Source organism: Artibeus jamaicensis, unplaced genomic scaffold (genome assembly GCF_021234435.1).
Source record: "Artibeus jamaicensis isolate MK-2021 breed Jamaican fruit bat unplaced genomic scaffold, CSHL_Jam_final scaffold_612, whole genome shotgun sequence".
NCBI lineage: Eukaryota > Metazoa > Chordata > Mammalia > Chiroptera > Phyllostomidae > Artibeus > Artibeus jamaicensis.
In genome coordinates this window covers 3,222,940-3,236,720 of record NW_026522049.1, presented here as the reverse complement: position 1 = coordinate 3,236,720, position 13,781 = coordinate 3,222,940, and the positions used below count along the sequence as shown (strand labels likewise).

The window sequence follows — 13,781 nt, the reverse complement described above, 5'->3', positions numbered from 1 at the left end:
AGGGCGATTAACAATATGTATCACCAGCTTTTAAAAGTCAATAGTCAATGAAAGACTGATACATCAAGCAGATGTATCTCACAAACATAATGCTGAGTGAGGCAAGCGTTACGTACAAGAGTACATGGTATATAATCCGACTTATATGAAGTTCTAGAACAAACAAAGCTAATCTACAATGGGAAAAAAATAACACAAATGTAACAATTGTTATCTCTTTTTCTGGTGTGAATTCAAGTGTTTTTCATTTGCACATATTCTATGTGGTGATAATATGTAGTTCTAGTTCACTTATTATAGCTTATTAAACCATTCTCTTGTTTTGCACTTAAAAAAGAAGAACAACAGAATTAGAAGGGTGGTTGCAGGAGACACTGCCTGAGCAGGGACATGAGGGAACCTTCTGGGTGATGACAGTGTTTCGCAACCCCAGAGAGGTTTTGATTACACAGGCATTTATGTGTGCGTCGTCAAGACTCGACACATGTACCATAAATATTTGTGCATTTTATTGTGTATAAATTTTACCTCAAGAGAAAATCATGCTAAATAAATACTGAACTCTTAACAAAATTCACGCCACAATACTGAAGGGAAGGTGTCCTGATGATGGCATTTGTCTTAAAATGCACGAGAGAGAAGGCGGCTAGATAGGATGGGCAGGTGAAGATGAGAAAAAGCAAGAACAGTAAAATGCTAACATAAAATTCCTTCAGGAATGCTGTATGTTTGAGGATTTTCATAATAAAATGTTTGATATACTAAGAAACAGCGAACAGTCATGAGATAAACTTCTCCAGTGTTGGAAATGTTGTCTTGACCTGGGTGGCGATCACACACAAGCACGCATGGGTAAAATTTTACCCAGCTGTCCACATTGAGATTTTGTAACTTTTCTGTGTTTTTAGCCCAATAAAAATGTTTTCAATAAAACAGCAACCAGAATAGGACTTTAAAGTGTGTATAATTAATATCCTCAAAGAGATGAGGGCGCATGCTGCAACCAAGAAACATGAGTAAGCAGTTACGAAGAGAACAAACCATAAATCCTGAACACAGAAACTGTCCAAATGTAAAACTCGGTGGGTTGGAGAGTTGCGCAGACCCTGAGGAGTGAATCCGTGAGCTGGAAGGACAGACTGAAAAGCCCTCCCAGGCTGTGGCGCAGACATGGGAAGTGAGAGAAAAGTGAGAGACAGAGGGCACAGACCCTGTCATCTGGAGGGACCTGCAGAAGAAAGAAAATGAGGAAGTGGAAGGGGGACGCGTGAGGAAATAGCAGCTAAGTGTTTCCTAGAACTAAGACAAGACTGTTTACAAAAGTCACTGTTAATTATAGTTATTTAAAGTAACCTACATGAAGAGAAGGAACATACCACCATTTTATGGGAAGCTCTCTCTCCCTAATATGCAATTTAAGTAATTGTGCAATTTAAGTGGTCCTTGTTCTTTTCTGTATTTTTCAAGTTTCTACAATGAACATTACTGTGATAACGAGGGGAAATAAAAGTGTACTTATATATAATAAATCCAGAACCAACAGAGAGGCTCTTTAAAGAACTCCCTGAGCTCTCTCCCCTCCGGCTTCTGCCCTGTGTGATTACAGTGAACCTGTTTCTGTTAAGTGGTCACCACAAACTGGGGCAGGTCATTTGGTCTCCTTAAATTTCTGCTTTTTTATGTCTTCAGCAGGGAAAACAAAATCCCTCCTTCCCACCTCACAGGAGCCGGGGAAACAGCAAAGGAGACAGTGTACAAAAATAGCACTCGGTAAACCATAAAGCACTGCACAAACTGTGGCATGCTATCTCAGCCCTGAGCTGGCGAGACCCAGCCTCCGAGTCACTCCCCAGTCCCAGGCTGGCCTCTAGCTTCCCTCCCTCACCCCCTCCCTTCCCACACCACCCAGGGTAGTGCCACCTGCTCACACCTTGGGCCTGAACCACTGCGGGAGGCCCCTGGGCAGCACCCCACCTCTAGCTTTTCCAGGCACTGCCATTTCCTTAGGAACTTAATCTTCTTAAAACATGTTTATACCCTCTCGCTACCCTGATGAAAATGAAAAGCCTTCGGGAGTTCTCTGAGGTTTAAGGGGTGGACTTCAAACTTCTCCACGTGGCTTTCAGGGCCTCCGTCCTGTCCCTGGTCAGCCTCTGGGGAACAAGCAGGCGCCTCCACACCCCCACACACACCCACCTACCCAGGTCCTCCCAGTCTTCTTAGCCCAGGTCAAACGCCTCCCTCCCTTCCTCTCTCTGTACCTGAGCACCAATCCAGACCAAGCTCCTGGCTGTTCTCAGAGCACCCTTCCACCCCTCTGGCACCTCCATCACCTCTAGGTCAGAGGCCCCACTGTCCCAGAGAGGACTACTTGTGCCCTGAGGACAGGGTCTGGTACAGCCCCTCTGATACCCTCTATACCAGGCACTCAAATTACCTGCTAATCATTTTAGTCCTTGAAATAAACTTTCTTTACCTAACTAAATTTTACAGTAATTTTTTCTTTATAGCTCTAATATCTGTGTGTATATTATACATATTCCCACATAACATACTGCATATTAAACTTCAAATGAAAGGAATTACAATTTATAAGTTCTTCCATAACTTCCTTCTTTCAACATTAAGTTTTCGAACTTGATCTATGTCGATACCTGTGACTACAATCCACTCATTTTCAAAGCTGTAAACTATTCCGCTGCATACAGGTTATCACGGTTTATTCATCCATTATGTTGTTGATGGATATTTGGGCTTAATCAAAATGTCTGCTAAGAAAAAGCAATGCTGCTGTAAACACTCTTGCACATGTCTCCAGTCCACCTGTGTAAGGGTTTCTAGGACTGAAATGGCCAGGTCGCAGTGTCACGCGTCCGACCCTACTTTGCAGTGACGCTGGTTTTCCCAAGTGGTCTCACTGATTCATACTTCTGCCTCCGGTGCGGAAGAGTTCCTCAAAATACCGTCAGGCTTTGAAACGTCCGCCAGCTCAGTGGGTGTGAAGTGTTATCTCACTGTGGTTTTCATTTGCATGTCCCCAGTGAAGCTGAACATCTTGTCATACATTAGCCTTTTGGCTTCCTCTTTGGTGACGCGCCTGTTCAAGGCTCCGTCTATTTTTCAAAGGGACTGTTTTTTTCCTAGTGACTGGTAGGAGTTCTACGTATAGGGTCTGGTATGAATAACATCCCTTTTTTTATTACAAAATCTTTTATTACAAAGTCATAAGCGTGTAATTCTGTAATGTAACAATATTACACTCAAGCATATCATGGGACACTTTAGGTGAAATGTGCCAACTAAAACTATAAATTATGACACCCATATTATTACCCCGCCAACCACACTCTAGCAGGCATTACTTCTGCCGGGCCCTGTACTATTCTACGTATTCCTACTTTATTGGTATTATGTGTTGCAAATTTCTTCTTCCAGTCTACGGTTTTCCTTCATCTTCACTTTCGTTTTCCTTTATTTTTATTGTTGGCACTCTTACAGGTGTTCCCACTTCCTCCGTTTTTACTCTCGTTCGATGAGGAGTTCTTTATGTTAAGGGAGTTGACTTTATCAAACTTTTCCTTTTTGGTAAATAGTTTGTGTAACTTATTTAGTAAGTCCTTACCCACCCAGAGGTCATGACAATATTAAATTGGCCTTTAATAATAAAGGGGTTCAAGTTAAAACTTCAAAAAGGTATAAAAGTGATTGATAAGCACGTGAAAAGTACTCAAAAATATTATCTATCAAGGAAATGAAAGTAAAACCATGAGATACCATCACCTACCCACCAGAGTGGCTAAAATGAAAAAAACTGATAACACTAAACAGTGGCAAGGATGTGGGTTGGACAAAGAATCCATTATGTTTTTCCCATACAATAGCTTTAGTAGTTGTGTTTAACTTCATTCAAAATAATTCTGTTTGCTTGCATTGTGACAGCTGTCACATCAGTGCACGTTCTTAAAAACTTATCAAAATCAGTGAATTTTTATACAGCAGCCATTTTCATATTGGAGATGGATAAAAACACACAACATTTTTGGAATATTATGCTTTATTACTTCGAGAAAGATAAAAATGCAGCTGAAACTGCAAGAAAAGATTTGTGCAGGGTGCGAAAAAGGTGCTGTGACTGACTAAATGTGTCAAAAGTGGTTTGCGAAGTTTCTCGGCACTATGGACATTTTGGCCAAGTAAATAATCCTCTGCAGTGGGACTGTCTCACGCACTGGAAGATGTTTAGCAGCACGCTGGCCTCCGCCCACTAGCAGCCAATAGCAGGAGGCAGCCAATAGCAGGAGACAGCCAACATATTCAAAATATCCAATTCAACAGAGTTATTGGTGAAAATAAAAAAACAAATGTGTCTCCTATTTTACGGAAAAAAACACACAAGAGTTTTTTGGCAAACCTAATACATTGTTGGTGGGAGTGTGAAATCATATAACTTACTTAGAAAAAGGCCAATCGATTTCTTAAAAAGCTGAGCAGGTAACTATCCTACACCCAGCAATTCCACTTCTTGGTATTTACCCGAGAAAAATGAAAACAGAGGACCACAAATTAATACCCACTAGAATATTCATAGCACCTTTCGTCTTTTAAAAAATTGTATTTCTTTTCTTTTTTTTGAGAGAGAGAAACAACAATTTGTTGTTTCACTTATTTATGCCTTCGTTTGTTGATTCTTTTATGTGCCCTGAGTGGGGATGGCGGCCACAACCTTGGCGCGTCAGGGCCAGCTCTCTGAGCTACCAGGCCAGGGCCACAGAAAAAGAAATACCCCTAGTATCCATCAACAAAAAATGCGTTACTGGATTGTGATCTAGTCATATGATGGAATACTACTTACCAAGAACAGAAAAAGCAATCTACTGACTCATGCCACACAGGCGAATCTCAGAAATACTATGCTGAGTGAAAGAACCCTAGAACAGGCGAAAATAACTTACAGTGTAAAAAATCAGAACGGTGGTGGCCCCTGGGTAGAAGTAAGGACGGGGAAGAGGCAGAGAGAACTTTCTGGGGCAATGGTAGTTTGTGTATCTTGACAGGTTTGCATTACTCAAATGTTATACCTCTGTCAAAGCAAAACGAAACTTGAACCCTAAGTGATGTGCATACTAAGGTGTTTCGGAATTACATACACTGATGTGCGGGACTTGCTTTAAAATGCACCCAACCATTAAATGGGCTGCTGGCTGGCTGGATTAAGGAATGGAGAGTTGTAATAAAGCAAATACAGGAAATTGTTAGCTGCAGAATGCAGGCAGCAGGTAGGTAATTCAACTTTGCCGCATGTTTGAAATTTTTTCACATTAAAACCTTAGGAAAAAAATAAAGATACGTATATTTTTTTAAAGGAAGAGATTCGCTTAAAAAAATAAGCAGGTGTATTTGAGCAAAGTTTGCCTTTGAGAAAAGTAACTGAAAGAAAAGACCAATCCTTACCTGTGGCAGTGCCTGGGAGTTTACAATACAGTTTCTCGTAGGTTATTTTCAGTGATCCTCATCAGAACCTACGTATTCTAGCCCCATTTGATGCTTGTGAAAACTTAGGATCAGAAGTTAGCAAACACCCAACAACTGGTACCTGATGGAGCTGGACCATTCAATGCCTCTGGCTCCTCCCGCCCCCTCCCCCATCCCTAGAAACTCTGGGGAGCTGCCATCGATTCTAAACATTTGAGGACAGCACGGCACTGATGCACCACCAGCCGTTTGGGCTGTCCCAGGAGCAGAGTGAGAAAAACTGAAGTTGCTGCTGTACTCACAGGCAGGACGTGAAAGGGAGACCCACACAGACAGTGAGTGAGCATGAATTCAACAGACCGACAGTTTATTTCCAACCCATACACATACACAATAAAAGCGCTGGCAAGCTCTGCTCCTTGAGTTCTTTGAAGGCCACCCTCCACGTTTGGGGAAATTTATGACATCCTTCCTGTCTGTGTGAATGAGCAAACTGCAAATGATGCCGGCAGCTGAGAAACGGCCATATAAAACGTGTCAAAAAAAATAATAAAAGTGTCAAAGCAGTTCTCTGACATCGAATCCAACCACCCTTCTCACCAGAACAGAGGAGGAGAAGGTGGGGATGCAGGAACAACACACAACCCAACTGCAGCCGAAATTAAAGGCGAAGCTTTTACCAACCGCCCCACAGCCTCACCACTGGCTCAGGGTATATTGGCTTTCTGTTAAAACATAAACAACACACACCAACGACTTTCGTTAAATTTAAACAAGGTGAGACAGACCCGCAGACCATGAGTAAAAGACCTCTCCGCCTTAGAGGTTAGTGGAGGTTCCCCAACGTCACTTTGTGTACCAACCATCTAGAACGCAATCCTCAACCTCAAATGGCCTCTGATCCAGCAGGAAACTTAAGGCAGAAATCCTAGGCCCGCAAGGGCTATAGGGGACAAAGGGGACGGTCCTGTGAGCAAAGAAAAGAGAGTACGAGTACAGCCAGGAGCTCGAGAAAGATTTCAACCGTGCCCCGAATAACCCTGAGGTTTGTACATGCAGAAGTGGGTAGGGGCTGCACTCCAGGCAGAAATTGATGGTGGGAAGAACGGGCTCTACGGGAGCTCTTGGCTGAGGAAGGCTGCCTGCAGCCCCAGTGAGAGGGAGAGGGACGCCTGCCAGCTCATTTCAGAGGAAAGAGGACAAGATGCCCGACTTCAGGAGTTAACTGGCACTGGGCTGAATATAGCTGCGACTTCCACAAACACGGGAACCTCAGGTAGGGCTGGAAGCAAGTTCCCCAGGAAGTGAAGACTTCCAAAACCCTGACAACGTGCATAGATTTAGGACACTTGCTTAAAACCCAGGTGACCTGTGACACCTATAGCCTATCGGACAGCCAGAGAATGGGAGACCTGATGGAGAGAGAGGTAGTTACCAGAGAGCAACAGCCTGGAGTGTGGAGGTGGGGGGGGGGGCCAGGAACAATGGATCTGAGTCCCAGCCTAACTGTGTGGCCTTGGGTGAGTTTCCAACCTCGGCTGCCTGTCCGCAAAAGGGAAGTGGTAGCAGGCACCTCACAGGGCTCCAAGGACTAAATGAGGTAACATTTGTAAGGCATCCAGCACGGCGCCTGCCCCAGAGAAGGCATCCAAGAAATTGTGGGTATTATTAATATGAATAGTTTGCACTCTAAGAACTTCAGAGTCCAACACACCTACTGTTCTCGGTATATTGAGAAACCAGGCTGAAGTCACTGACCTTGGACAAGACCAAGGGATTAGTCATGTCCTAAGTAACTGCTCTCTCTCTCTTTTCTTTGATATTTTTAATTTTTAAAACTATTTGTTCCTTTAAGGCATTTTAGGTTACTCTGAGATGCCTGCCTCACATCACCAAGCTTCCCTATTGAAGAACCCAATCCAAATGTATGAGCCATCCAAGGGCAAACAGCGTCATAAGCTGCTTCCCAGGGAACATTTGTGCCAGAAGGGGCCTGTGGTCCCTTTAACAAGGAGAGGGTCAAGGCCAGCCGAGAGCAGTGCTGAGCTGATAAGAGTTGACATTCACAACATCTATCTTAAGAAGCATATTTTTAATGATGGTGACAACATTAAGCAGTAAAATAAAATGTAATACAAATGCAAAGTATTCAATGAACATAGAAAGCCAAATCTTTACAGCTAGGCCTGACAAAATAGGATTCTGTATGTACACCAAAAGGCACAAGAACACCATAATGAGAGAACTCGCAGCCCTTGAGCTCCAGAGATAAGTTACAGTCACTTATTTCAGAAACAGAAAGAGGGTCTCATTTTCTTAACTACACTGTCCAAGGAAGCTTTTGGTACTTCCATATAATCTGTGAAGGGGGGGGTGGGGAACCAGTCAGGTCACACACAAAGCAAAATTTGCTTTGTTTAGGGAAATATAAAAACTTGATTAATCCACTTGGTAAGATTAAGAGCAGGCAACAAATTTTATGCCACAGCTAAGAAACACTGAGAAACTACTCCACTTTACTTGACTAAGATGGTAAGTTTTAGCCAGTTTTGTGAAGGAAGGTGGACTGGTAAGAAAAAGCAAGAAGACAGGGACGCTGGTAGAAAAAGTAAAAAGAAAGCGAGGTGACGAAAAAAGAATGAGGGAAGCAAAGACTAGACACAGACAAATCAGAGAATCCTGAGTGCTGGAGGCGGTGACCCTCGCTCGGTTAGTGTGGTCACACTACTATCATCTGTCACCTGTTGTGTCCTGCTCATCCGGCAGCACGAATCCTTCAACCTTCACCGGGAAATCTGCTCTGCTCACCAGGGTAGAAACAGATGGTTCCCTGGGTGCAAATAAACCAGAGAGTTCCTCAAAACCAAATCCAAATTCTAGAGCCTCCACTCTGGTTAAAACTGGTTTCTATTTCTCCTTTTTTATGGGTTGGGTGGATTCCGTACTTCCTCAGCCTGGTTCACACAAGCCCCCAATTAAATCCACGGCTGTGGAAGGCCTTGGTGGGCAGCGTTACAGCAGTGAATGAAACGGAGGGGACTGCCACCTCCCGGAGTGGGGTGGGGAGGGTGTTAATCACTGGCAGTGCTTTCGGTGTCTGCAAAAAGGGTGGGAGAGTGAGCACACAGGATCTCCTCCGACACTCCTGCCCCACACTCAGCTCTTTCAAGGGCGACTCAAGTCCTAGCTAAGGAAAGGGAAAACAGAGGAAATCCAGAGACTGACAAGAAAACACTGAACTGTTACAGTGAAGGCTCATTCTGATTAAAAACAAAACTTTCAGTGTTCACACTGAACACGGCATTCGTCATCCGTAACCACACAGACTGTAACTCCCGCAAAGAATCCACGGTCAGGGTATTTTTAGTTATACGTAATGTAAGTTCATAAAGAAGACCCAGCCTAACGTACTAGAAGATCCTAAAGTACCTTTGGAATCATTAAGAGGCGTATTATGTTTATTGAGCTTTACTGCTAAGTATAGTTCATGTACTTTGAATACTGTGGTCTCTCAGGTCCTAACATGTGGTCTGCCTAAGATACATCCCAGTAAAACGGCTCCATAATCCAACGGGTTGGAGAGTGTTGTGTGCCCTAACCCATCTGGGGATTCACAGTGTATTTTAGAATATTCAGTTTGGTGACAACTCCTACAAGAAAGAAATCTGCAGAACTTAGTCTGACCCAGTATCTCCTGAACTTATTTGACCACAAACCTTTTTTTTTTAATTTAATACTCTTTCAGGGAACACAAATGGAATATACCACAGTGCAGGGGATACATTGCTTCTTAATCAACCTGAAAATGCAATTAATGTCAATCTCCCAAACATTCTGATGAACTGGTGTTTACTACATGCTATTGGAAGATAAAAACTTCCCTCACTTTCTTTTTGAAAATCACTCAACACCATGCTGATGTGCAGTATTTTTTAAGAAGAAAAATGTTAATGAACTAAATGGATCTTGATACATTAACAAAAGGACCTCAGAATAACTGGAAAATGTGATTTTGCTAAGTTGCTGGAAGTTTATCTTCTTCTCCGAACATGTACATCTAAATTTCCAGAGCATATTTAATAGATTCCCTTAAAGAAACAGTATCAAACAAAAAGACTAACATTCACCTCTGCCCGGTTACCTGACGTGTCTAATTGCAAACACCTGTAACGGAGATGTGGCAGAGTTCGTGAGTCACAGGCATGAGACTGGTATTTCTGTGGCTGTGGCGTTGTCACTTACAATTTCACTCTTCCTCTGGATATAATAATATAATCATAGTCTTAAGCCGACATATTGGAAGCTTAATGGAATCAAATGTTACTGATTGGAAAAGTGTCATCATTCTGTTCACAACAAAAACGAATCACATTCTGTAAACATTTATTTGGCCCCTACTCTATGCACGTCACTGGATGAAGCACTGCAATAATAAATGGATTTTTGTGGGAACCAAAATCAAACTAGTCTGACAGCAGGATGAAATATGTAAGACTCTCAGAGACTCAGGAGACATCTAGGCACTGCAGGTGACCAGTGATGAATAAGCTGCCGCACTGGAAATGCTTACAAGACACCTCCGTGAGTTTGAGGACAGGCACACACTACCACAGAGAGGTCAACGAGACACGAAGGCCTTGTTCCAGTGACCCACACGCTGCATAGTAGTTCATGCACCGTAGCTGACTTGGGCCAAACAACTTGAAAGCTGTAAAAAGCTTTCATATTCAAACTTCATTTGTGTAATAGGTTTTTTTCCCCCTTTCTTTTTTAAGCCAGTCAAGTAGACGTACTGTACAAAGCTCTACGTGGATATTTACAGCAGCCTGGGTTAATAGTTTAAAACCACTGCCGGGGGTGCGGCTTCGAGGAATCTGTAGGAAGAACCCAGCTTCTGAGAGTGGGGAAAAGGTGAGTTTTCTCGGGGAGCACTGGAGGGATGCGGGGGGCAGTTAAATCACTTCATCGATGTTGTGCACTACTGAAGATGGCTTTTCACTTTCGCACAGAAAAGTATTAGGACTACTTAATATAACTTTAAGACAGTGAACCAAACTAGAGCTCTGAAATGGGGGGGGGGGGGGGGGGCGCGTTGTCCAGCAGTGCTCAGTAAAAGAGAAAAGCCAATTAATTTGCAAATGACTCTTAAGCAGCCGGGGTGAAAGGGACGATCTCAAACCACCTGCGGCCACACACGAAGACTTGCCTTCCCTAGTTTAGTAAAACATAAACGCCCAAATCCCAGCTGTAACATTCCAAACCAAAGAACTGGAAAACGGCTGTGTGCCCTACTGAAGATTTTTCTTTTCTTAAAAAAAAAAAAGCATTCCTTGAAAATGAAAACACACACACACACAAAAACAAAAAACAGACAAAAAAATCACGCGAACAAAACCTAAACCTTAACAAAGATTAAGCCCCAGAAACTGACAATGCACACTGAAACATGCAATTTAAAAAAAGTCACCGTGTGTGCCGGGAGTAAGACCGCTTACAACCAGGAGCTGCCGAAGGCCTCCCTCCGCAGCTTTGCCTCCGCCGCACGTGCACTCGGAGCACCTGCACGCGCCTCGCGACACCTGCTGCGCGCGCAGCGCTCGGAGCGGACGCGTTACTGGTCCGCGGGCCCAGCGGAAGCCGCCCCGCGTGCATGCGGGCCGACTGGGCGGCGAGCCTCCCGCCCCTCCGCCGCGAGAACCGAAAGCACAAAGTCCGCGCACACCCCGCGTCCCGCGGGCTCACGTCCCGCCCGGTGGGAGGGAAGGGACTCGAGCGCCTCAAGTTCACGGACGGCCCGGAGGCTCCGGGCGTCGAGGGCGTCCCGCACCGCGGCCTCGCCTCGGGTCCGCGAACCAGGACCCGGGGCCTGGGGCGCGCCTCCCGGGCACACCGCCCCGCGGAACGGGCTGTGGGCGGTCGTCAGAGTCCCCCGAAACCGCGGACGGGGCTCCGCGGCCCGGAGGCAGCCGTGCCCGGCCCTAAGGACAAGTTCCCGCTCGCCCGCCCGGCGCCGCTTACCGTCTTGCTGCCGCCGCCGCGAGACTCGGACGCCGCGAGGCCGGGACCGCTGGTCGCGGGCGAGGCGGTGGTCTCTCGGCCGTGAGGGAGGCGCTGCCCGGCGGCGCCGGGCGCGTCCTCGGCCTCTTTGCCGCTGGGGTACAGAGTCCCGCTCTCGGAAACGTGGATGCTTGGGGCGCAGCCCATGCTGGCGGCGGCGGCGGCGGCGCCGCGGACTGGCTGGCGGGCGGCCGGCCGGCCGCTATCCGCTCAGCAAACGGCCCGCCCGGCGCCTCGGGGCCGCCGCGGGCGCCGGGTCATCGCCGCCTGGGCGGGCGTGCGGGCGGTGAGCGCGGGTCTCCCGTCAGGAAGCGCGGCCGCCCCTCTCAGCGCGCAGCGGGCGCGGCGGCGGCGGTCGAGTGCAGGGGGCGCTGAGGCGGGCGGCGCGCCGCGGCCGCCCCTCCGAACATGCCCTTCCTGAGGCGGTGAGCGCCGGCCGCCCTCACATCGCCCGGGCCGCGCTTCCGGGGAATTTCGAGGGCGGAGATCTGCGCGCTCGCAGCCCGAGAGTCCCCTCGTCCGAGCGCCGGCGGCGAGGGCGGCCCGGCCGGCCCAGAGGCTCCGCCGTGGAGGGCGGCGGCTGAGTCGAGCCCGTCGAGGCGGTGAGGCGCGGCCGCCTTTGTGGGAGGTCGGGAGCGCCGATCCGCCGGCCCGGGCCGCGCCGTCGGGAACCGCAGGAGCGGCTGCGCTCCCCGGGAGCTGCGGGCGGTGGCGGGGAGCGGGCTCCGCGCTCCGCCGAGTTTCGAAGGCAGCACGCCCCGCCCAGGCCGGGCTGTAACCCCCGGCGGCTGGCGTCAATGCAAAGCAGCTGGGGCGCCGCCACGGCCGCCTCCCCGGGCCGCCGACACTGCGCATGCGCGGCCCCGGCGGCGAGGCGCGCGAGCCCGCCGCCCGGAGCGGGGAAGGGACTGGCCCAAGGACGAACGGCCGCGCGGACGGGGGCTGCGACCTCGGGCTACCAAAACCCTGATTGCGACGGGGAAATAGTCCTCAGACTCTGTCTTCCTCTCTCGAGTTTTACAAAAACAGCGCCTCCCACATCCCCCTTCCCCAACCTAAAAGAAGCCTGAACTCGGTACGTGAAGACAGATTTGAGGATCTCGCAGGGCTCCCATATTCTTGGCACTTTCTCCAACAACGAACCTTTCCAGACTCAAAACTCTTGATGTTTTGAATGTGGCACACAGACTTTGGACCAGGAACAAGAGCAGCCGGGTTCAAGTCCCAGCTCTCTACCTTAGCAGCTGACTTGGATCAGGCCACTGAGTCCTTAAAGAGGCCCGCGGGAGGACCCCCATTGGGGTGACAGTGAGAGGGACCTGAGGGCGCCCTCACTCTGAGTTCCATTCCAGCCGGAGTCTCAGTGTCGTTGTCCGGGCCATAACCCTGTGCGCTACCTCTGGAGCCAAGATCTGGAGCGCCCCGCCTGGCAGCACCTGCGACTGGGAGGCTGCCATGCTTAGAAGCTGTGTTTGTGACAGGTGGGCCCCACCCCGCTTCCCCTCAGGACTTCCTCAAAGGACTGGTCACCTCGGGACATTGGAGACCTCAAAGACCCCCTGCTTGCAGAAGCAGAGTCAGGCTCTACTGTGCAGGGGAGAGATGTGAAGACTCCAGACTGCACTCCATTCACCCCATCCACCAGCTTGCTGTTTAACCTTGGGCGAGTCACTTAAGCTCTCTGTGCCCAAAAGGGCCTCAACCCTGAGTGTCCAAAACATCGTACCCCAGAACGGCCCACCTCGGACCACCCCTGCTCCCACCCTCCCCGCAGCTGTGAGTCCACGGAGACCACCACGGGGCTGGTCCCTTCCTTTCCCCTGCTGCAGTCCGCACCTTTCATAACAGGGCCCTGGAGAGACTCGGAGGTGCCAGCTCTGGCCTCAGGCTGGCTGCTGTAAAGACCTGGAGGCAGTTCCAGGCTGGAGTCCCTGCGAGGCACTGAGACTGTGGCACAGCCCAAGTGCCAGGTCTCTGGTGGTGGCCTAGGCTCCAGGGACCCCAAGATCCGCAACCTCAGAGCCCCTCAAGCCCCAGTCTTCCAGCCTAAGGGGCACCCTGGGCCATTCCCCCATAGCAGCAGAGCAGAAAAGCCAGGAACCGAGGGCAGCTTGTGCTATTCACCTTCATTACTTGCTGAGGGGACCAGAACCACTGGCACATGGCTCCATTATCAAGTTTAAGCACATTGAGCAACAGTAACACTTGTGTCTCCCTACCTTATAATAGCAGCAGCCGGTCAATGAAGATGT

At 48.2% G+C, this 13,781-nt stretch overlaps 1 protein-coding gene across 4 annotated transcripts in view; it reads right to left on the bottom strand.

Moving 5' to 3' along the window:
• Positions 1-11,676, bottom strand: part of PDE8A (phosphodiesterase 8A) — a 74,746-nt gene extending 63,070 nt beyond the window's left edge. For 2 of the 4 annotated variants that reach the window (XM_037149179.2, XM_037149180.2), the window contains exon 1: positions 11,491-11,676. In XM_037149179.2, coding sequence (XP_037005074.2) covers positions 11,491-11,676 — 186 coding nt within the window. Of the gene's footprint in view, positions 1-8,213; positions 8,335-10,939; positions 10,961-11,490 lie in introns of those variants that run through there. The other 2 variants (XM_053658847.1, XM_053658845.1) reach the window with 2 other exon arrangements.
• Positions 11,677-13,781: the final 2,105 nt, after the last annotated feature.